The following is a 21,079-nucleotide window of genomic DNA, read 5'->3' as shown; positions in this document are numbered from 1 at the left end:
AGAACCTTCTGAAAAAAAGGATATAAACTACTCATGTGAATCTATCTCTGGCTGGCAGTGAACAAAAATTGTTGCCAGTTGGTAGCTATTTGGAGGCCTATATGAAAGGAGCTGGTGGGTCTCACTCTGCTTCCACCCTGGACAAGTGTCTATATATAATAAAATCCATCATCAAATTTGGTTCTAACTCACTCCTCTTTTTGACAGCCTTAGAAGAGAAGGCAGTGAATGAATGTGTTTGAATGTTTATTTCTCAACCCCTAGTGGGGTAGGCTCATTTGGAAGCTTGCAGTGCTGTTGCCCATTGTGTGTAGCTGCTCTCTGATTAACTTAGAGGACTGCTTTTTCCAATGTTGCCAATTTGTCAATCCTTTTTCTGGATTCCCCCCAAATTCACTTAAATAGCATTAAGATAAATTAAACAATAAAAACTACACTATTAAAGGAATCAGAGACACAAGTTGAGTAAGAGGCTTTTTGGGGGTGCTAAAAGCAAGGTTAGCACTATAGACTGAGGAGTGTGGCTTGATTGAAGCATCATCTCTAATCGTTTTTCTATTTTGAGGGTATTTTCTTACCCCCTTTTATTATTTTGGAGTGTTCACATTGACGCAATACCAGCTTGGATTCCAGGTTTTAATAAGTTGTAAAACCTGCCAGTAGCAAAATAGCTAACAGGCAAGCTGAATAAATGGAAGTGGATGCTTTGTGATCAGCCATGGGACTAGGCACTGAATCTCTGTTCTTTCCATCTATTGGGAATTGTAACACAATATTTTGGTTGACTTCAGGAGAGTAGTTCCACATTGTTTGTTTTCCATTATAGTAAATCATATGAAATGTACAATAAACAACACTGAGGATGTGTGAAATGGAAATGGTTCTAAACTAGTCAGGAGATTTTGCACGCCCAGGTCTATACTAGGTCCATATGAAAAAATATCTACATTTCAAGAGCTATAGGTGGATAATATTAAAGATGTTCCACTTAGAAAATATCCACATAGAATTGTATGCTTTTTAGATAGGAATGAGAACAGTTGAAAAAATTGTATTTGTCCCCATATTAGAACAGGTTACTTTGTACGTGTAACACTAACGCTTGCTGGATGGTGCTTTTGACAATGTTGCCCTCTAGTGGACATAGACGACATAAGACAAACGTTTTATGCGGACCACTTTTTTATAAAGGGAGCTGGTATTGACCCCTATATGTTGTTTTCTTTTATAAACAATTCTTGCAACCCTTTTTTGAGAACCTCTTACACTTCCATAGTTTGCAGCAGACCTTTGAAATTTGCAGGGAAAAACCCCTACCATTTTCTTGTCCCATTATTATTTTTTTCAAATTTGGATGAGTTATAAGGTGTTGAAAATCACCATAAACCATTTCTGGCTTGCATTGTTATTGCTTAATTTTGTCAGTGTGCCAAAATCTCTGAATATTCTAAGGCCTGGTTGCTGCTGTAGCAGCAGCATACACTGTACTGGGAATTTCCCAGAGCAGAGACAGGCTATCTGCCTCTTTCCCCACTCCCACCAAGCAATTCCCAAAAGCTTGCACTTGGCCCCAAGGCCTATCCCTCCATCTGCAGGTACTTCATGGGGCATGAACAACAATCATTAATTTATTACACCATAGCCTAACCTACTTGTTTGCCAAAAAATTACCAATGTTCCTAACACCAATTGGCTCCACCAGATTTACAAAGATTTTAAGCCATAGTGCAGAGATGGTTTTCTACCTGTCACAGCTATTTTCGGCACTATGTCAATAAGAATTGCTTGTGGTATGGTTAGGTACTGAGCATGGTTGCCAGTGCCAGAGTGCCATGTGCACTAGAGTTTCTGTTGCAATGGAGCTCAAGCAGTTTTGGCATCCTATTTAAACAAAAAATAATAGAAAAACAAACAAACAAAAAACCCTTGGGTAGACACAAAAAAGTATGTGTTAACTAAAATTACCCTTAACTCTTTAAACTATATTTAAATTAAATGCTGTGTGCTGCTTTCTTTGAAAACTATTGTAGTGAGATCCCTGATTTTTATGGCCAGTTTTAGATCAAGGTAACAGCTGCTGAATAAAGACATGGAATTTATTGTTCTCATAAGAACAATTAGGTCTGTTATTTTTTGTAGCCTTCCTTGTTTGTTAGATGCAAGGATAGTTCATTTAGGTGTTTTCTTAATTTTGCAAAGAACTCCCTGGGAAATGTGGTGATAACGTTAGCTTTATTATTATTCCTGATGTGGCAGCTTTCAAAATGACGCTTCTATTATGTGCAAGCCATTAAAACTCAGGGTCTTTGTACTAAATTTAAAACAGAATATCATGAAAGGACTTCTCTCTTTTTTCAAGTATTCTTTTCCCAGAAAACACTTTTGAACATATTGAGTGGTTTTCAGATTTTTTTTTTTTTAAATTAATGTGGTCTACTAAAAAACAGAGCGTAGCCCTTCCTATAAAGGTGTGTTTTCTGTGAAAGTACTTAGGCAGTAAAGAGTTAAAAATCTGCACATGAATCATGTCTCAATAACTTTTAAGCTATTTCAAATTGTTTAATTCTTTGCTCTAATTTTCAAAATAATAATGAAAACAACGGTGTTTGGCCTTTGTCTTTCTTTTTAAACACTTCTGGATGAAAATCCTAAAATATAAATGAGATTTTTTTCAGTCACCTCCTTTGGGCAAGTGACTGATAGTTCAGCCAGATCCCTGGACAAAGACTGAAATACTTGTTGTTCTAATGTTGTAACTATTTCCATTTTTCAATTTTCTTAAGTGGAGCAGAGGAGCAATATTTGTATGCTGGATCTTCATTCAAAAAGGCCCAGTGACCAAAATAATGAGTGGCTCTAGACCTATTCATTATATACTGTTAGAAAGTTCAGAAACCTTTTTCTATATTTAATATAATAAGGAGGAAATGAAAAATAATATGTATTTAATAGAGACATTTATAATTAATTGTCATACCAATATCAAATCATAGAAAAGAGAAATGGGATCTTTAATATAGATTTATGAAGGCAGTTTATTTTATTCGAGGCTAGTAACAATGTGCTGACCTTCACACAAGATTAGAAATTAAAAAGTAAATTATTAAAACTGAGACAGACAGAAAGAAAGAATCTATCTTGTCAACCTATCTACTAGCAAATAGCAAAGAATTTTACCATCTTTAGTCAATTTCCAAAAGAATGTCTAGGATACGTTCAGTATTTTTCCAACTTTGTTGTATTAAAATGTTGCTTTCCAATCTATGATGCTTTGTTTTCCTGCTTCTTAGGGAAAGACTGCGTAAATCACAGCTGTATAACCATTGCACATTTTGCTTTTTTCCAGGGGCTAGAAATGCATATATTTTGTACCTAACCCAATGCTGAGAGTGTATTTCCCTTAAAATACATCAGCTTAGGACGTGTTGGATACCTACAGTGTATGGTTTGCCGGATGTGATTGCATGATCATTTAAGGCATCTTGTGGTTTTTCTAGAGAATAAAATTGATTGTCTGAGTGACCTACAGAACTTGCAATGCACAATTCTGCAGCCTTCAGCAGTTTGCCACACTTTTTAGCTTGTGACACTTTACACTGATACACAGCATATCTAGTACACTAACTGCACATACATGCTACGTGTAGTATACATGCATATTATATGAAATATTTAGTGATTTGGTATAAATGTTTATTTTACTCATTTAGGGTCACTGTAAATGGTGAAACCGTGAATTAATTAGGACATACCAAATGAAAGACCATAAAAATATATCTATTCCACATGGTCAGGTGTTTTTCCATTTACAGAAAAATACTTGAGAAAAATTTTTAGAGAGTTCTTAAAAATAAATTGGTACTTTTTCCTGTGTGTAAAGTACCAAGAATCTAAATATACAGATGGAAGAAGAGAAAATTTTTAAGTAATAAAAAAATGTCTACACAAGTTTCTCTGTAAATTACAATGTCACAGTTTTAAGGTGTAATATGTTGTGACCAGTCAGGGCTAGACACGAATGCTATATCTAATTGGAAATAGTTAATTCCAAGTTCTCCAAAAATTATAATAGCTTTTATGCCTTTGATATGTGTATGAGAAACTGTTAATTCACAATAAATAATCCTAATATGAAACAGAACTTTACATTATCCTGGCTAAATGATACATTTCCCCTCATTTCTTCCCCCTTACAAAATTATGGCATTGAAGTTTAGTTCATATCAAATTAGAGTTTACCTAACATGAAGGGGCTAGAGTAGGCACAAGGGCACTCAAAAATCCCCATATCTTACCAGGGGAAGAACTGTTGTAGAGAGACAGGAGGGGAAGGATAACTCAGTGGTTTGAGCATGGGCCTGCTGAAGCCAGGGGGTTATGAGTTCAATCCTTGAGGGGGCCATTTAGGGATCTGGGGCAAAAATTGGGGATTGGACTAGATGACCTCCTGAAGTCCCTTCCAACCCTGATATTCTATGATTCTATGATAAAGCTGCTTTCAAAGGATTCCATCACGAGGCTTGGTATATGGCAAGCACTGGGGTTGGGGTCAGGGTCAGGGCCTCAGCACACATTGCTGTATTTTAAACACATCAAGTATTTTTCTGTAAGCACACATTGCTGCAAAAATACTGAATAATGCTGTTGCCCATAGGGTTGGCCTTAATTTAGATGGGCCTCCAGGGCAGTCTAAATTACATTGGGTGATTCTGGCCCCCAAAGCTGCCTAGAATTGAGAGGTGAGTTAAAGCCATTTTAGCCAGCCCTCCTGCACAGAATTTCACCCCTGATTCCTCTCTTTTTTCCTAACAAAAAAGCCTAAATTCAAATAATTTTACCTAATTTTGATTTCAAAGCTCTTTCCCAGATTGAGTACCTATATACTAATAGATATTTCTTTTTTCTTAATCTTGGTTTGTAATAAACTGCATCTTGAGCAGAAGAGGTTATCATAGAATAGCTGACACATTACAGATGACTTTATAGTACACACCATACATATATACCCTGATCCTGCAAGCATATACCTACATGCTTACCTTTAAATTCAAGAAAGGTCCCCTTGACTCTGATGGAGCCACTCACATGCTTAACATTAAATATGTGCCTAAGTGTTTGAAGGATTGGGGTACACTGTACAGTACAATATAGGGCAAACTGTAGTTTGGCTTCTGATGGGCAATTTAATGCCTTGTGTACAATTATTTAATAAACATGTAGAAGTTGCAGTACAGTATATATATTGACATAAGCTGGTAAGTGACTCTTTATGCCTTTTTAATTGTGATAAATCTATTTTTTCAGGTTGAACCAACCACAAAATTATTTCCAGCAGTTTTTATACAACCTATGAGCACAAATTTGTTTCATTTCGAACTTGGTAAATTAAAGGTATTTGTAATTGTTTTCTATCAATAAACGTTGCTATTTTAAATCTGATAACTCTCACAGAAAAGCCTGGTAGTGAGATCCTTGTATTGTTAAAACTTAATTACTTTTACAAAACACGTAAATTGACTATTATACAAGGGCAAATTATAATAATCAAAACAGACAGGTGAGCCTAATTTCAGTACAGGACAAATTTGTAGAAACTATAATAAAGAACAGAATTCTCAGACACACAGATAAACATGGTTGGTTGGGGAAGGGTCAACATGGCTTTTGTGAAGTGAACTCATGCCTCACCAATCTCTTAGAATTCTTTGAGAATGTGGATAAGGGTGATCCAGGGAGTATAGTGTACTTGGATTTTAGAAAGCCTTTGATGAGTTCCCTCATCAAAGGCTCTTACGAAAACTAAATAGGTTAATGAGGGAAGGTCCTCTCATGGATGAGTAGCTCATCAGTAGCTAAAAGACAGGAAACAAAGTGTTGGAATAATTGGTCAGTTTTCACAATGGAAAGAGGTGAACAGCAGGCTCCCCCAGGGATCTGTACTGGGATCTGTGCTGTTCATTATATGGGGTGAACAGTGAAGTGGCAAAGTTTGTAGATGATACAAAATTATTCAACCTAGTTAAGTCCAAACCAGGAGTTAGAGTGATTTTAAAAAACCACATGACTGGGCAAAAAAATGGCAGATGAAATTCAACATTAATAAGTGCAAAGTAATGCATATTGAAAAAAATAATCCCAACTATACAGATACAACAATGGATTCTAAATTAGCTGCTAGTACCCAAGAAAAAGATCTCTGAGTCACTGCAGATTGTTTTCTGAAATCTTCTGTACAGTGCGCAGCAGTGGTCAAAAAGGCTAACAGTATGTTAAGAACAATTAGGAAAAGGATAGAAAAGAAGACAGAAAAGATTGTAATGCCACTTTATAAATCCATTGTGCACATACATCTTGAATCCTGTGTCAAGTTCTGCTTACCTCATCTGAAAAAGGATATAGTGGAACTGGAAAATGTTCAGACAAGGGCAACAAAGATTATCAAAATAATGGAACAGCTTCCGTGTGACGAGAGACTAAAAAGATTAGGGCTGTTCAGTTTAGAAAAGAAACAACTAAAGGGAAATACAATAGAGGTCTATAAAATCATGAATGGTATGGAAAAAGTGAATAGAGAAATGTTATTTATCTTTTCCCACGATATAAAAAATCAGGGGACACCTACTGAAATTAATAGGTAGCAGATTTAATACAAAAAAGAGGAAATACTTTTTCACCCAACACATCGATAAACTGTGGATTGCAGTGGGATGGTGTGATGGCCAAAAACATAACTGAGTTCAAAAAAGAACTGAATAAGTTCATGGAAGATTGATCCATCAATGGCTTTTGGCCAAGATGATCAGGTATGCAACCCCACGCTTGGGGCAACCCTAACCCTATGACTACCAGAAGTCGTGCGGGGAAGGTGTGTGGATCACTCCATAATTGCTGTGTTCTGTATGCTCTTCCTTATGTTCTGGAACACACTACTGTCATAGACAGGATATTGAGCAAGATGGACCATGTTCTAAAACAAAACTACATTTGTCAAAATAAATTAAGTACCCTTGATATCTTTAAAGTTGAGTTTGTTTGCTTATTTTTAAATTTATAAATTTCTGTAATCCTCAGTGGGAGTCTCCCAGTGACTAGTGAAAAATAACTACTGTTATACAGAAGCCACATATTTAAGAGTGCGTGTTTGTGTGTGTTTTAAACCATTACACATGGTAATATTTGTGCCATAAGATGTTGGTAAACAATTTAAAATATTTTCTTTTTAATTTTCCAATTTCTTTATTGCAGAACACCATGCCTTTATCAGCAGCCATCTTTAAAAGTGAAGAGAAAAATCCCATTCCTCAGTGCCCCCCACGCCTTGATGTGCAAACAATTACACCTGTGCTCTGGAGCAGAATGCCTAACAGCTTCCTGAAGGTGGAGACTGAGCGTATCAGTGAACGCCATGGTTGGGTAGTGCAGTGTCTGGAGCCACTGCAAATGATGGCACTTCATATTCCAGAGGAGAACAGGTAGATTTGGAGAGAACCACAGCGGTTTTCTTGTGAAGGAAATATGTAGGGGTAGCTGACTGAGGTCCCTCTTTCAGAGGGGTGTCCTCAATGCCTAGGAGTACAGTCAGGCTGTAGTCTGAATTACTTTGACAGTCATTTAGAATTTTTGATCTCATTTACTGTAACTAACATCCAGTATATATGTGATTCAAATAGATATTAAAAGCCAAATAATTTTGATGCCATTTGATCACTACTGTAGGTAAAATAGAACCCTTTACAGACATTAGGAGAATATCTGATTTTGTTTCATTAAAAGGTAGAGCTAGACCTTCTAAAATACTTTGGATTGAATCTTCACCCAGTTCAAAACACAAATATAAATTAAATGCAAATGCTGTAATTCTGCTTCTTTGTGTTGTTTTTAAAAGTATTTAATATTTTCCTATAATCTACTTTAGTTTTACAGTCATTAAACTACATATTCTTGATTGAAATAATATTTTAGAAAGCTAAACTCCCTCTAAATTGCACTGAATGTTCAATTTTATCTTCAGAGTTACAGTAATGTAGTTTTGGCTGTTTTATTTGATATTCTAATATGCATAACTTGATCCTGTGCAAAAATATAGTTTTTTAACCATATTTCTTTTGCAGACTGATTTAATAATTCTGCTTTTGGTAGGTCAATTTTAGTGAAATTTGGTTCAAGAAAAAGAGCTAAACATAGTGTACTTTATCCAGAAATACTACAGTATTCTTCAGGAATGCTCCAAAAACACTGCATCTTATAATGATGTTACTGAAGTGTTTTGGACCTTTAAAGTAAAATATTGTCTTTTGAAAATTAATATTCTTGAATGGGTACTCAGGTGCTCTGAAACCTTTTCCATATATTAGATAACTTATCTGCCGTATCCCTTTTATTTCAGTATTTGTCCTCTCCTTACTAGGGATTTCTAAATTATCACTTGCTGGTTAGGTGATGTGGACATAGCGATTATTAGGTACTAAAGTGAATACATGTAGTGTAAAACAGAACTAATCAAAACCTTATCCTTTAACTCATTATACCATTATTCCTATTTTCCCCCAGTTTATTTGTGGATGTATTTAATAAAATCTCATTTATGATGTTCACTGTCATGTTTCTTTGTTTTGCATTACAGGTGTGTTGATATATTGGAGCTATGTGAACAAGAGGATTTGCTGCAATTCCACTACCACACTTTAAAACTCTATAGCTCAGTTTGTGCACTGGGTAATAATAGAGTTGCTTATGCACTTTGTAGCCATGTGGACCTATCTCAGTTATTTTACACAATAGATAATCAGTATTTACCTGGACTCTTACGCGCCGGATTCTATGATCTACTTATCAGTATTCATTTGGAACGTGCCAAAGAAGCCAAGCTTATGATGAACAATGAATTTATCATTCCAATTACAGATGAAACTAGAAAAATTGAATTATATCCTGATGAATCAAAGAGACATGGGTTACCAGGAGTTGGGCTTAGCACTTGTTTGAAACCAGGTTTTAATTTTTCTACTCCTTGTTTCATTGTGGCCAGTGAAGAACATCAGAAGCCCAGTCCAGAGATACCACTTGAGATACTCAAAACCAAGGCCATAAGCATGCTGACAGAGGCAGTACACTGTAGTGGTGTTCATATCCGAGACCCTGTTGGAGGGAAAGTTGAATTCCAGTTTGTTCCTGTTCTTAAACTTATAGGAACTTTACTTGTAATGGGGGTTTTTGATGATGATGATGTGAAACAGATTTTACTCCTTATTGATCCCAATGTGTTTGGAGAGCACAAGGAAGAAACAGAAGAGAAAACGGATAAGGAGGAAGTTACACAGATTGAAGAAAAAGCTGTGGAAGCTGGGGAAGAGGCATTAAAGGAAACTAAACCGCTGATGAAAGGCTTAGTGCAGACAAGATTACCTGAATCTGTTAAACTCCAGGTGACCATTTTAAAGTAAATGTATATCAAATGTAATACTGATGAAACAAGAATAGGGTATGACGTCTACTGTTTGCAGCCAGTAACCTGGGATTCAGGACTCCCAGGTTCTAGTCCTGGCTCCATCATTGACTTGCTGTGTGACCTTGAGCAAATCACTTCACATGCAAGGTACTTGACATGCATGTTATGGGAGAGAAGAAACATTTATAAACCACTTTGACAGCATCCAATGAAAGGCAGTGTATAAATGCAAAATAATGTAGATCATAATAAAATATCTGTATATATTTATTATTACTTGTTAAAAATCAGAGTTAGTGAAAAAATAAATATTTTTATTATTCTAATTTTTATTGCCTGGCAAATAGAAGAAACTTTCGTATTAGTGTGCAGTGTTCATTGTTGTTCTTTCATTTTAGAGTTTATGGGTTAGATTCTCAATTAAGATATTTAACTCTCCTCTATTTTTTTCATGCTAGATGTGTGAGCTACTCAATTATTTCTGTGACTGTGAGCTGCGACACAGGGTTGAAGCTATTGTATCATTTGCAGATAATTATGTGTCAAAGCTGCAATATAATCAGAAATACAGGTACAATGAACTCATGCAAGCATTAAACATGTCTGCTGCTTTGACTGCCAAGAAGACGAAGGAATTTCGCTCTCCCCCTCAAGAACAGGTAAAATAAAGGACAGGAGGGTTTTTTTAAAGTGTGATAAGTGAGGAAAGGAAGAGGTAGAACTGTCTAACTCCTAAACTAGAATTTTGACCCTGGGAGAGATGGAACATCATGTGAAATAGTTTATTAGGCTGCCACAAGATGTTACAAGCCAAAATTTTCAAACCTGAATTCCTGAGTGTAGGATCCTATATCCATACTTAAAGTCTGCCTAATTTTGTAAAGGTGCTGAAGTTAATAGGAACTACAGGCAGTCAACTTCTTTGAAAATCAGGCCACTTTTATAGAAGTGACTAAATGTGGATCTAAGAACTTAACTTTCATGCATAGGTTTGAAAATATTGACCTCAGACCCCTGAATGGAGCTCTGTGAACCTACCAGTTTTTGCTGTGCAAGTACTGTTGGTATGCATGAAAATGGACTTATCTTGTAACCAACTGACTTCTCCATTTCTAAAAGTAGTTCCTCAGTTTTGAGGGGGGAAAAATTCAAGGAGAGAGAGAAAAATGTTCTGATTTGTTGGAAACCTATGAAACACCAGAGTCAATTAATTTACCTGTTATTTGCTTCATAATTTTTGTGTGTACTGCATTAGAGATGCATGCAAAAGGTAGCAGGCATCAGGTTTGTTATGGAGCTAATTTTTTGATAGTTTGTTTTTTCTGTTTTACTTATGTGGGGCTTTGGGAATGTTTGTTTACTTTTTCAAGACAATTGGCTAATGTCTCCTCTAAAACTTTTTTTATTGTTGGGAATCTTTTTATATGAATCATAATGAGGGCTGTTGATTAATCGCAGATAACTTACGCGATTAACTTTTAAAAATTAATTGTGATTGATCACAGTTCTAATTGCACTGTTAAACAATAGAATACCAATTGAAATTTGTTAAATATTTTTGGATTTGTTTTTTACATTTTAAAATATATTTATTTCAGTTACAACACAGAATACAAAGTGTACAGTGCTCACTTTATAATACTTTTGATTACAAATATTTACACTGTAAAAATGGCAAACAAAAGTAGTATTTTTCAATTCACCTCATACAAGCAATCTCTTTATCGTGAAAGTGCAACTTACAAATGTAGATTTTTTTGTTACATACCTACACTCCATAACAAAACAATATAAACTTTAGCGCCTACAGGTCCACTCAGTCCGACTTCTTGTGCAGCCAATCGTTATGAGATACAAGTTTGTTTACATTTACAGAAGATAATGCTGCCCGCTTCTTATTTACAGTGTCACCTGAAAGTGAGAACAGGCGTTCGCATGGCACTTTTGTAGCCAGCAGTGCAAGATATTACATGCCAGATATGCTAAATATTCATATGCCTCTTCATGCTTTGACCACCATTCCAGAGGACAAGCTTCCATGCTGATGATGCTTGTTAAAAAAAAAAAAAAAGTGTCAGTTAAATTTGTGACTGAACTCCTTGGAGGAGAATCTGGAGTGCCTTCCAAAATCTGACAGGGACGATGTGTGGTGCATGCTTTCTGATGTCTTAAAAAAACAACACTCTGATGCAGAAACTACCAGAACCTGAACTACCAAAAAAGAAAATCAGCCTTTGGCTGGTAGCACCTGACTCAGATGATGAAAATGAACATGTTGGTCTGCACTGCTTTGGATCGTTATTGAGCAGAATCAGTCATCAGCATGGACGCATGTCCCCTGGAATGGTGGTTGAAGGATGAAGGGACATATGAATCTTTAGCTCATCTGGCAGGTATTTACCTGCCAGATGCTGGCTACAACAATGCCATGCAAACACCTGTTCTCACTTTCAGGTGACATTGTAAACAAGAAGCGGGCAGCATTATCTCCTGCAAAAGTAAAAAAAATTGTTTGCCTGAGCAATTGGCTGAACAAGAAGTAGGACTGAGTGGACTTGTAGGCCTTAAAGTTTTACATTGTTTTATTTTTTAATGCAGTTATTTTTTTCTACATAATTCTACATTTGTACGTTCAACTTTCATGATAATGAGATTGCACTATAGTATTTGTATTAGGTGAATTGAAAAATACAATTTGTTTTTTACAGTGCAAATATTTGTAATAAAAATAAAGTGAGCACTATACACTTTGTATCTGTGTTGTAATTGAAATAAATATAATTGAAAATGTAGAAAACATCCAAAAGTATTTAAATAAATGGTATTCTAATATGAAGAGTGTGATTAATCACAATTAATTTTTTTAATTGCTTGACAGCCTGAATCATAATTAAAATCCTTAAGCCAGTTCTTTTGAGAACCAAGTGTAAATAAGTAACAGTAAAGTATGTCTGTGTTACTGTACTCTGTGTAGGCCCCTGTGCAGTCCTAAATATTTGGATTTATTTTTGTCCTTAAAAGATTAATATGTTGCTAAATTTTCAACTGAGAGAAGATTGTCCCTGTCCAGAGGAGATTCGGGAAGAGCTATATGAGTTTCACGATGATCTTCTAATTCACTGTGGTGAGAGGCAAATTATTTTTTTCACTGATTGAACATTATACATTTTAGTTCTGATTCTTTTTCATGGCAAGCAAGATACTGAAGACATAACTTACTTCATTTTAGTTGTGTTATGTATCGAATGACTGTTCCTGGAGTTTCTAAGTCCCAAAAGTATCTAAAGTGTGTGTCATGGTTTATTTCCATTGTAATGTTTTAATTGAATTGAACATTTTTATTATATATTATTTAAATTTTCAGCCCTACCTAGCCCTGATATTAGAAGAAGGAGGAGGAGATGATGGTGATTAATTAAATTTAAATAACAAAAAAATCACCAGGGAAGAAGTTCTGGATACCCTAAAAATTAATTAGACTTACAGCTGTAAATGGAGACTGACCCGCTAGACATAATTATATATTACACGGGGGAGAGGGGGCATACCTTTTTTGTTCGTTTTGCTTCATAAGTTAGGAAATGCCAGAATTAAAGTTGCCTGTGCAACCTTAATTTGGCCCCCTTGTGTGAATGTGTTGTGATATATTCTTTAGTTACATGAGCACACACTATTGTTTCCACAGGACTCTTGCTTCCGTGCACAGAATGGACGTGCTCTTGGGATGGTTCAGGGTTGTGTAGTGAAGGTTCTGCTTCACTTGTTGGACACTGCTTCATTTGTTGCATAAATTGTATTCTGGGTACCGGGAAGTGGTTGGCCTAAGCCCATCCATTCCTAAAGTCCCTCTCACTTAACCCAGAGGGAGGTACCAGTGGACCTGGGCCACAACTGAATGGTGGAGACAACAAATGAAAAAACAGGGATGGGAGTGAAGGTCATAAGGCAAAAATCAAAGAACATGAAGGGGACACTAAACAGAGAACTCCAACAGCGCCCACTGCTCCTCAAAGGCTTCTGAGGAGGCAGTAGACACCGCCCAGAGGAACTCTGTTTGGAGGCACGATCAAACAAGGGATTGAATGTAGGCTTCGAAGATGCAGAGCAGCCCATCTTTAGCTTCCTCCACCTGGTGTGATGGCCGTATTGGCCAGTGCTGGAAGGAGGTCAAGGAGGAGCTGTTGTGAAGCCACAGATGGGGTGTGCAAAAATCAGGAGGTCCGGGGAGAAGTGCAGCCAGAACCTCAGTGAGAGGTTCTGCAAGTGCTGAAAGAGGCAACAGGTGGCTGGTCCTGCCACTTGGTGTCAGGGCAGGACACAAGAACGAAGAAGTGAATCATATGAAGCACAAGTGCATACAGATGTTTTCCTGGGCATGGTTTGGAGAAGGACTGGCTGGATGTCGTTCAGCTGACTTAGGTTACCAGTTAGGGAGGCCAGGGTGGCTCACAGGGCAGGGGTCCGAAGTCAAGTTCTGGAGGGCCAGGGGTGAGGGGTGGCTGGGGGGCAGTTTCCCACAGGACCTGCTCCAGGAAGACAAGAGAAGCAGGAGGAGGCAAGGCCACCGTCACCTCCTGGACCAGATGACAATGATAACCCCATGCGCTGGCTGAGCATCATGGGCGTCCATCCAGTCCTTCCAATCATAGTCCAAGAGGACTCCAATTCTGGTGGTGCAAGCCAGGACCAACCTCTGGCATAGCAAGGGGTACTCTACCACCTGCACACTATGTGTGCACTGCAATTAAACACCCATGGCTGGCCAGCTGACTCAGGCTCACAGGGCTTGGGCTTAATTGCGGTGTGGACATTCAGGCTCAGGCTGGAGCCTGAGCTCCAGGACCCTCCCCACTTGTGGAGTCCCAGGATTCAGGCTGGAGCCAAAGCCTGAATGTCTACGTGGCAATTAAACAGCCCAGCAAACCTGAGTCCCGTGAGCCGGAGTCAGCTGGCAAGGGCCAGTCACAGGTTTTTAAATGTAGTGCACATATACCCTACAGTGTGGATTGTGTGGCAGGGGTTTCTCTAGGAGATTGGAAGGTGTGTAATGAATAAGGCAGGGGATTGTAGGAAGAGAAAGGATGATCTTATGGTTAAATCAGTTGAATGATTTCCTGGAGAAGTGGAATCTATCTCTGCCAGATAGTTTCTGTGTGAGGCATGTCATGGATACCAAACTCTTCACAAGTGATAATCATTTGTGTTCCTGATTTTCTGATTAGGGACCCTGGGATCTAATTTACAAAAGTGCTTAGCACTCACATATGCAGCTGAAGTCAGTGGGAACTGTACTGCGAACATATTAAGTGGTATAAAATGCTAAGTACTCTCAGAATGCTAAGTAGAAAAAATAGTTTGTGACAATGTAATTGAGGAAAGTATAATGCATACGCAGAAATTAGCTGAATGAAGGGTACACAGGCAACTTTGCTTCTGGCATTTCTTAACTTTTGAATGCTTGACTTTGCAACCTTAACAGTTGTTCTTTTAACATAGCTGTTTGTGTGCAATTTCCTAGATTTTTTTAAAAAGCAAACTGAAAATTCAGAAATTCCATTATGTGATATCTTCTTGACACCTACATGTTTCTTCTGCAGAGTTGGAACCCTAAGAGTTGGAACTTCACAGAACTCTGCCATTTGAGTTAATGGGGTAACTGATAGAAGTAGTAGGTTGTAAACGTCTTTGCAGGTCAACATTAGAGGGGGATAGGACACTGGCAGTGTGTTTCTGAGAGATCTGGTGAAACTCAGGAATCTTGAGTTTCATTCCAGGCTCTGGAGGAGAGTAGATCTAATGAACACAGACCCTGTTGCCTCTTTTCTCCCAGATTTGACCCCTTCTGCACTACATATCATCCAATTTATCCTTGACCCTGGTCTGTCTTTTCCCCACTCTCATCTCCTTTTTCCAGTCCCACTCTCTTTACCTACCTAGTCTCAGTCTTCACTGCTCAGGCTTCTTATACTAACCACAGTCTCCTTGCCAAGCAATCCTAGTCTCCACCTCCAGGTTCTCTTAGTCCCTCTCTCCCCCTCCCCACATCCAATCCCAGTCTGCTTGCCCAGCCAATCCTAGTTACTTTCTCCCAGCTCCTCATCCAGCTTGTCCTCCGCTCCCCCCACTGACTCCCAGTTCTAGTCTCTCTCCTTAGGCTTATCCAATCCAATCTCACCTGTCCCCTTCCTGCTGACTCTTTGCTGCAGTCTGCTCCCCTCTGTGGATCCTTGTCTCTTTGCACAGCCAGTCCAAGTTCTCCCCCGACACCTCAGCTCCTCATATGATCTCAGCGTCCCCCATCTCCCTCCAGCCAACTGAACCCTAGTTCCCCCTCTCTGTTTCCCTCATGATCTCTCAGTCCCATTCCCCTTCCCTGCAGCCTGGATTCCAGTCTCAGCTTTCCCTCCCTTCAGATTGCAGCTTCCTTGCCCAGCCAGTCCCAGATTCCATCCTCACTTCCGGTCCCACTCTTACCAGATTCTGTGTCCTAATCTACTCCTCCCTTCCCCCCGCCCCCATCCTGTCTGGATTTTGTCTCCTTTGCATTTGAATCAGACTGCTTCCTCCTCCATACTGCCTGGCTGCCAGTTGGAGAGAGAGGCTCCCTGCTCTCCATTCAAGTGTCTGGCTCCACCACAGCATGAAACAACTGGTAGCATCAATTATAGGGAAAGACCACTTTTACCCCGGTATTCCTGGTCTGGAGGGAACACATCAGTTGCTCAGTGGAGAATATGCATGCACAGTCCTGTCACACATAGGAGCTATAAGGGGATGGAGCATCTCTTTAAGCATGGTTCAGACACAGTCTGGTCAGCTCTAGGTGCTGTGAGAGTCTGTCTACACAGCAACTAGACACCTGTGGCTGGTCCGTGCCAGCCAACTCGGGCTCACGGGGCTCAGGCTGCAGGGCTGTTTCATTGCTGTGTAGACTTCCAGGATTGGGCTTGAGCCCAAGCTCTGGTATCCTCCCACCTCTCAGGGTCCTTTAACAAGAAACAAACTCCACCAGCCAATAAATAAAAGCATCAAACCAACCCCTTTGAATCATCCCATTCAGAGGAATATATTGTTAAACTCTCCCTAAAACCGAGCCAAATCTTACAGGACTTTTGTGTCATCATTAATTGCAGTAGAATCTTCCTAAAACAATAGTTTTATAGTTGTTTCCCCTGTTATACTAGGGGAATCAATTACTGATGTTCATAAGGAGTATTATATATCTGATTATTTGTAATATTTATACTATAACTGTAGTAAATTTGCTGTTTTGAGGGGTACTACTATAGCTAACATTCTAGAAATCCGCTGGTTAAAAGCTATTTTCAATATTCCTAATCTACAGATTTCTTAACCTTATGCAGTACATGTTGTGGAATTTTTTTTAAGTATGCGCGTTGAACAATTTTATCTTGAAGGCATATGGTTTGTTTCTAATTAGTTTTACTACATGTTAGGTATTCCACTCGAAGAAGAAGAGGAGATGGATGAAGACACTTCCTGGATGGGCAAACTTCGTTCACTGATATACAAAATCAAAGGCCCACCAAAAGCAGAAAAAAAAGAGCCTACAGAGGTGGAGGAAAAGTCTCCCAGTAAGTTTTTTAAAGTGGTACCTCTAGTACTGCATATTTCTCTTACTCTGCAGAAGTTTCAGCGCTGTTACATTTTTTTCTCATAAAAGTTTGTATGAATAAAAGACATTTTTTATACAGCAGAACGAAGAAGGGAGCTGTATGTTTAAGTAGTTTTCAGACAGTTAAAAAAAGCATCTGGGCTCCAGGCCATGATTAAATGAGTTTTTATTAGAGATGGATCTGAATCTGTGGAATAATTCAGATCCAGAGTTGAACTTCATGGATGCATACTTGCGTAATGGGTCAAAGCAAAACAAAAACTCAATGTGGTGTTTAGATGGTGCTTGTAATTATTAGAATTGGGAGCACTGGCTGTTGGGAGTCTGAAAGGATGGGAAACAGGAAGGAGGGGGGAGGAGTTGAAGAGGCTGAGGGAGAGCTACTGAGGGTGCAGTGGCAGCTTGGAAAAGAGGTTTCCACTTTAAAAAATAAAGTCCTGTTGAAGTTTGTTCGTACCTTGCTTGGCTACTACAACACTCAGATTGTGGGAAATCCAGATCTAGACTTGCAACTTGTCACCATGTCTGCTTCAGATTTCTTCTGAAACTTACCATTTTCCACTTTATTTAACTTTTCCACAGTGCCTATTCCAAAGGCTGTATGTTTTCCACTGCCATGATTCCTGTGACAAAAAACTTATCTCTTTCCCTTGTCTTTCACTAAGCAAAACTTTTACATGGATTTTTACATATTAGTGGTTTGATTCCATTCTGTGTTTCAGCCCAGAACTCGCAGCCCAGGAGGAAAGGGGGCTAAGGTAGCTTTGAGACTCCTTTGTGCCATTCTTACCCTAAGTTGTTCCAGCATCCACAGCATGATTAGACAGCATTCAGAACTGTCTAACTTACAGCCATCTCCCCAGGCTGCCCTATGGGCTATGGTGCTACAAGGAATTTTCACATCATTGTGTGCTGAAATCCTGTCACTGGCACCCATCCAATCCCCAGTCCCATTCTCTATATGCCAGAGCTTGCAGATGGGTCCTCAGAAGTAAGCCTTGTGGCTGTCTTCCTAAGTGCCTGCACCAGGAGAATCTTCCCATAATTTGAACCAGGGTTTTAAGGGCCCCTTTACGCCATTCTAGCCCTTTACGTAAGCCATTGTTTTTAAATTATCAAATGATAGGTATATAAACTTTTATAATGGAGAATAAACTCTCTTATAATTTAAATGTTGTTCCATGGCTTTTCTTTTTCTTTTCCAATTTTACTGAGATTGGTACTTTTTTATTTTTGACCATCACTTTCTCATTTTTTTTTGTTATAAAAAGCAACCAGCACCACTTAAACGTAATCATCTTTCCATTGTTCTTACATTTCTTTCCATCTACAATTATTAGTGCTAAAATATGTAGTTGGTTTTTGAGTATAAATATAAAAACAGCTCTTTTGATCTAGTAAAGTAGGGGATAAGAAAAGAACTATGAAGAAATGAATATTAGGAGAGTTTCACTATTTGAATGGATTTAGCAGGGATGGAATATCCTGAATAAGACAAGTGTTTCCACCACTCACGGCCCATTTCTGTGGCAATTACTAATGAGTAATCCCAATGAAGTCACTGAATTATTCATGTGAGTGCTGTGTATGGTTGTACATTTTGCTGTCTTTTGAAAATTTTCTACTTTTTTGTCTGAAACACCAAATATTCATCAGATACAATTATACATGTCTATAATATGTATTTTCCCTCTATTGAAACCCAGGTAATAATTTCTTGTAAGCCCTTTACGTGGTGTTTGGGACTACTGAAATAGGAATACTATTATCTAGGCATTTTATATCAGTTTTGCACTTCAGTACAAATTCTGTGTACAATGAAAGCTGTGCTATCCAGCACTTTACCAACCAGAAAGCTCTATAAACCGGCATTTCTGATCTTCATTGAAATCCGGTTGGTGTGGGGCCGGCAGGCTCCCTACCTGGCTCCACGTGGCTCCCTGGAAGTGGTGACATGTCCCTGCTGCTCTTAGGTGGAGGAATGGTCACAAGGAGTTCGGAGTGCAAGAGAGGCTCAGGGCTGGGGCACAGGGTTGAGGCATGGGAGGGGGTGCGGGGTGTGGGCTCTGGGAGGGAGTTTAGGTGTAGGGGGGGCTCGGGGCAGAGGGCTGGGGTGTGGGAGGGGATTCAGGGTGCTGAATCTGGATGGCACTCACTTTGGGTGGCTCCTGCAAGCGACGACATGTCCCTGCTGCTCCTAGACAGAGGCGTGGCTATGCAGCTCTGCGCACTGCCCCCGCCCTGCCTCGCCTCGAGCGCTAGCTCTGCAGCTTCCATTGGCCAGGACCCATGTCCAATGGGAGCTGCGGGGATGGCGCCTGTGGGCGGAGGCAGCACACATTGCCTCCTACCTGCACCTCCGCCTAGAAGCAGCAGGGACATGTTGCTGCTTGCAGGGAGCTGCCCGGATCCAGCGCCCCAACCCTCAGTCCTGCATCCTCTCCTGCACCCAAACTCCCTCCCTCTTAGTTAACTGGAATTTTTCACTTGCCGGCACCCCCCCATTCCCCCAGGATGCTGGATAAAAAAGCTTTTACTGTATATATCTTTGGCCTGAGGTGAAAGAATGTTCCAGTGTTTAATATAATAGTTCATTCTGCACCATGTTCCCATAAATCTTTAGCACATGCCTTCAGAAACAGAGACCAGAGTAAAATATTGTCTTGTTATGATCAGTCTGTCTGAAAACTTTACTCTTTAGTTCTTCAATCTTGTTGCCTTTTTCATTGACCTTTCATCTTATTCAAAATATACATGGGGGAAAGAACTGATGTAATTTATCAGAAGAATTATTTAACTCTCATGTCATAAAGCAGGGTATTGTAGGTACAACCACAAAGGAGAATAAGTGGAATGTATCCCCGTAACTTTGCAGTGTTGAGTTAAGCTAGGAAATATTCTTCTTATAAAGATGTATGCAAGTATTAACACAAGTGTTTGAAAGGTGTGCAGAGACTCTGAAAAACCTCCAAGGCCTCTTCCAATCTGCCCTGGAGGAAAATTCCTTCCCGACCCCAAATATGGTGATCAGCTAAACCCTGAGCATATGGGCAAGATTCACCAGCCAGATACTACAGAAAATTCTTTCCTGGGTAACTCAGATCCCACCCCATCTAATATCCCATCACAGGCCATTGGGCCTATTTACCATGAATATTTAATTATCAAAACCATGTTATCCCATCATACCATCTCCTCCATAAACTTATCGAGTTGAATCTTAAAGCCAGATAGATCTTTTGCCCCTACTGCTTCCCTTGGAAGGCTATTCCAAAACTTCACTCCTCTGATGGTTAGAAACCTTCATCTAATTTCAAGTCTAAACTTCCTCGTGGCCAGTTTATATCCATTTGTTCTTGTGTCCACATTGGTACTGAGCTTAAATAATTCCTCTCCCTCTCCGGTATTTATCCCTCTGTCATAAATATAAAGGGAAGGGTAAACCCCTTTAAAATCCCTCCTGGCCAGAGGAAAACTCCTCTCACCTGTAAAGGGTTAAGAAGCTAAAGGTAACCTCGCTGGCACCTGACCAAAATGACCAATGAGGAGACAAGAAACTTTCAAAAGCTGGGAGGAGGGAGAGAAACAAAGGGTCTGTGTGTCTGTCTTTATGCTGCCTTTGCCGGGGATAGACCAGGAATGGAGTCTTAGAACTTTTAGTAAGTAATCTAGCTAGGTACGTGTTAGATTATGATTTCTTTAAATGGCTGAGAAAAGAATTGTGCTGAATAGAATAACTATTTCTGTCTATGTATCTCTTTTGTAACTTAAGTTTTTGCCTAGAGGGATTCTCTATGTTTTGAATCTAATTACCCTGTAAGGTATCTACTATCCTGATTTTACAGAGGGGATTTCTTTACTTCTATTTACTCCTATTTCTATTAAAAGTCTTCTTGTGAGAAAACTGAATGCTTTTTCATTGTTCTCAGATCCAAGGGTTTGGGTCTGTGGTCACCTATGCAAATTGGTGAGGCTTTTTATCCAACATTTCCCAG

At 39.0% G+C, this 21,079-nt stretch overlaps 1 protein-coding gene across 1 annotated transcript in view; it reads left to right on the top strand.

Moving 5' to 3' along the window:
• Nucleotides 1–21,079, top strand: part of RYR3 (ryanodine receptor 3) — a 577,606-nt gene that overhangs the window by 250,020 nt on the left and 306,507 nt on the right. The window contains exons 35-40 of the mRNA XM_074955741.1: nt 5,305–5,391; nt 7,246–7,472; nt 8,624–9,425; nt 9,907–10,107; nt 12,470–12,572; nt 16,906–17,043. Coding sequence (XP_074811842.1) covers nt 5,305–5,391; nt 7,246–7,472; nt 8,624–9,425; nt 9,907–10,107; nt 12,470–12,572; nt 16,906–17,043 — 1,558 coding nt within the window. The remainder of the gene's footprint in view (nt 1–5,304; nt 5,392–7,245; nt 7,473–8,623; nt 9,426–9,906; nt 10,108–12,469; nt 12,573–16,905; nt 17,044–21,079) is intronic.

The sequence above is a fragment of the Natator depressus genome, chromosome 6 (assembly GCF_965152275.1).
Source record: "Natator depressus isolate rNatDep1 chromosome 6, rNatDep2.hap1, whole genome shotgun sequence".
Taxonomy (NCBI): Eukaryota; Metazoa; Chordata; order Testudines; family Cheloniidae; genus Natator; species Natator depressus.
Note: the sequence above shows the minus strand (reverse complement) of the source record. Positions and strands in the feature narration are given on the sequence as shown.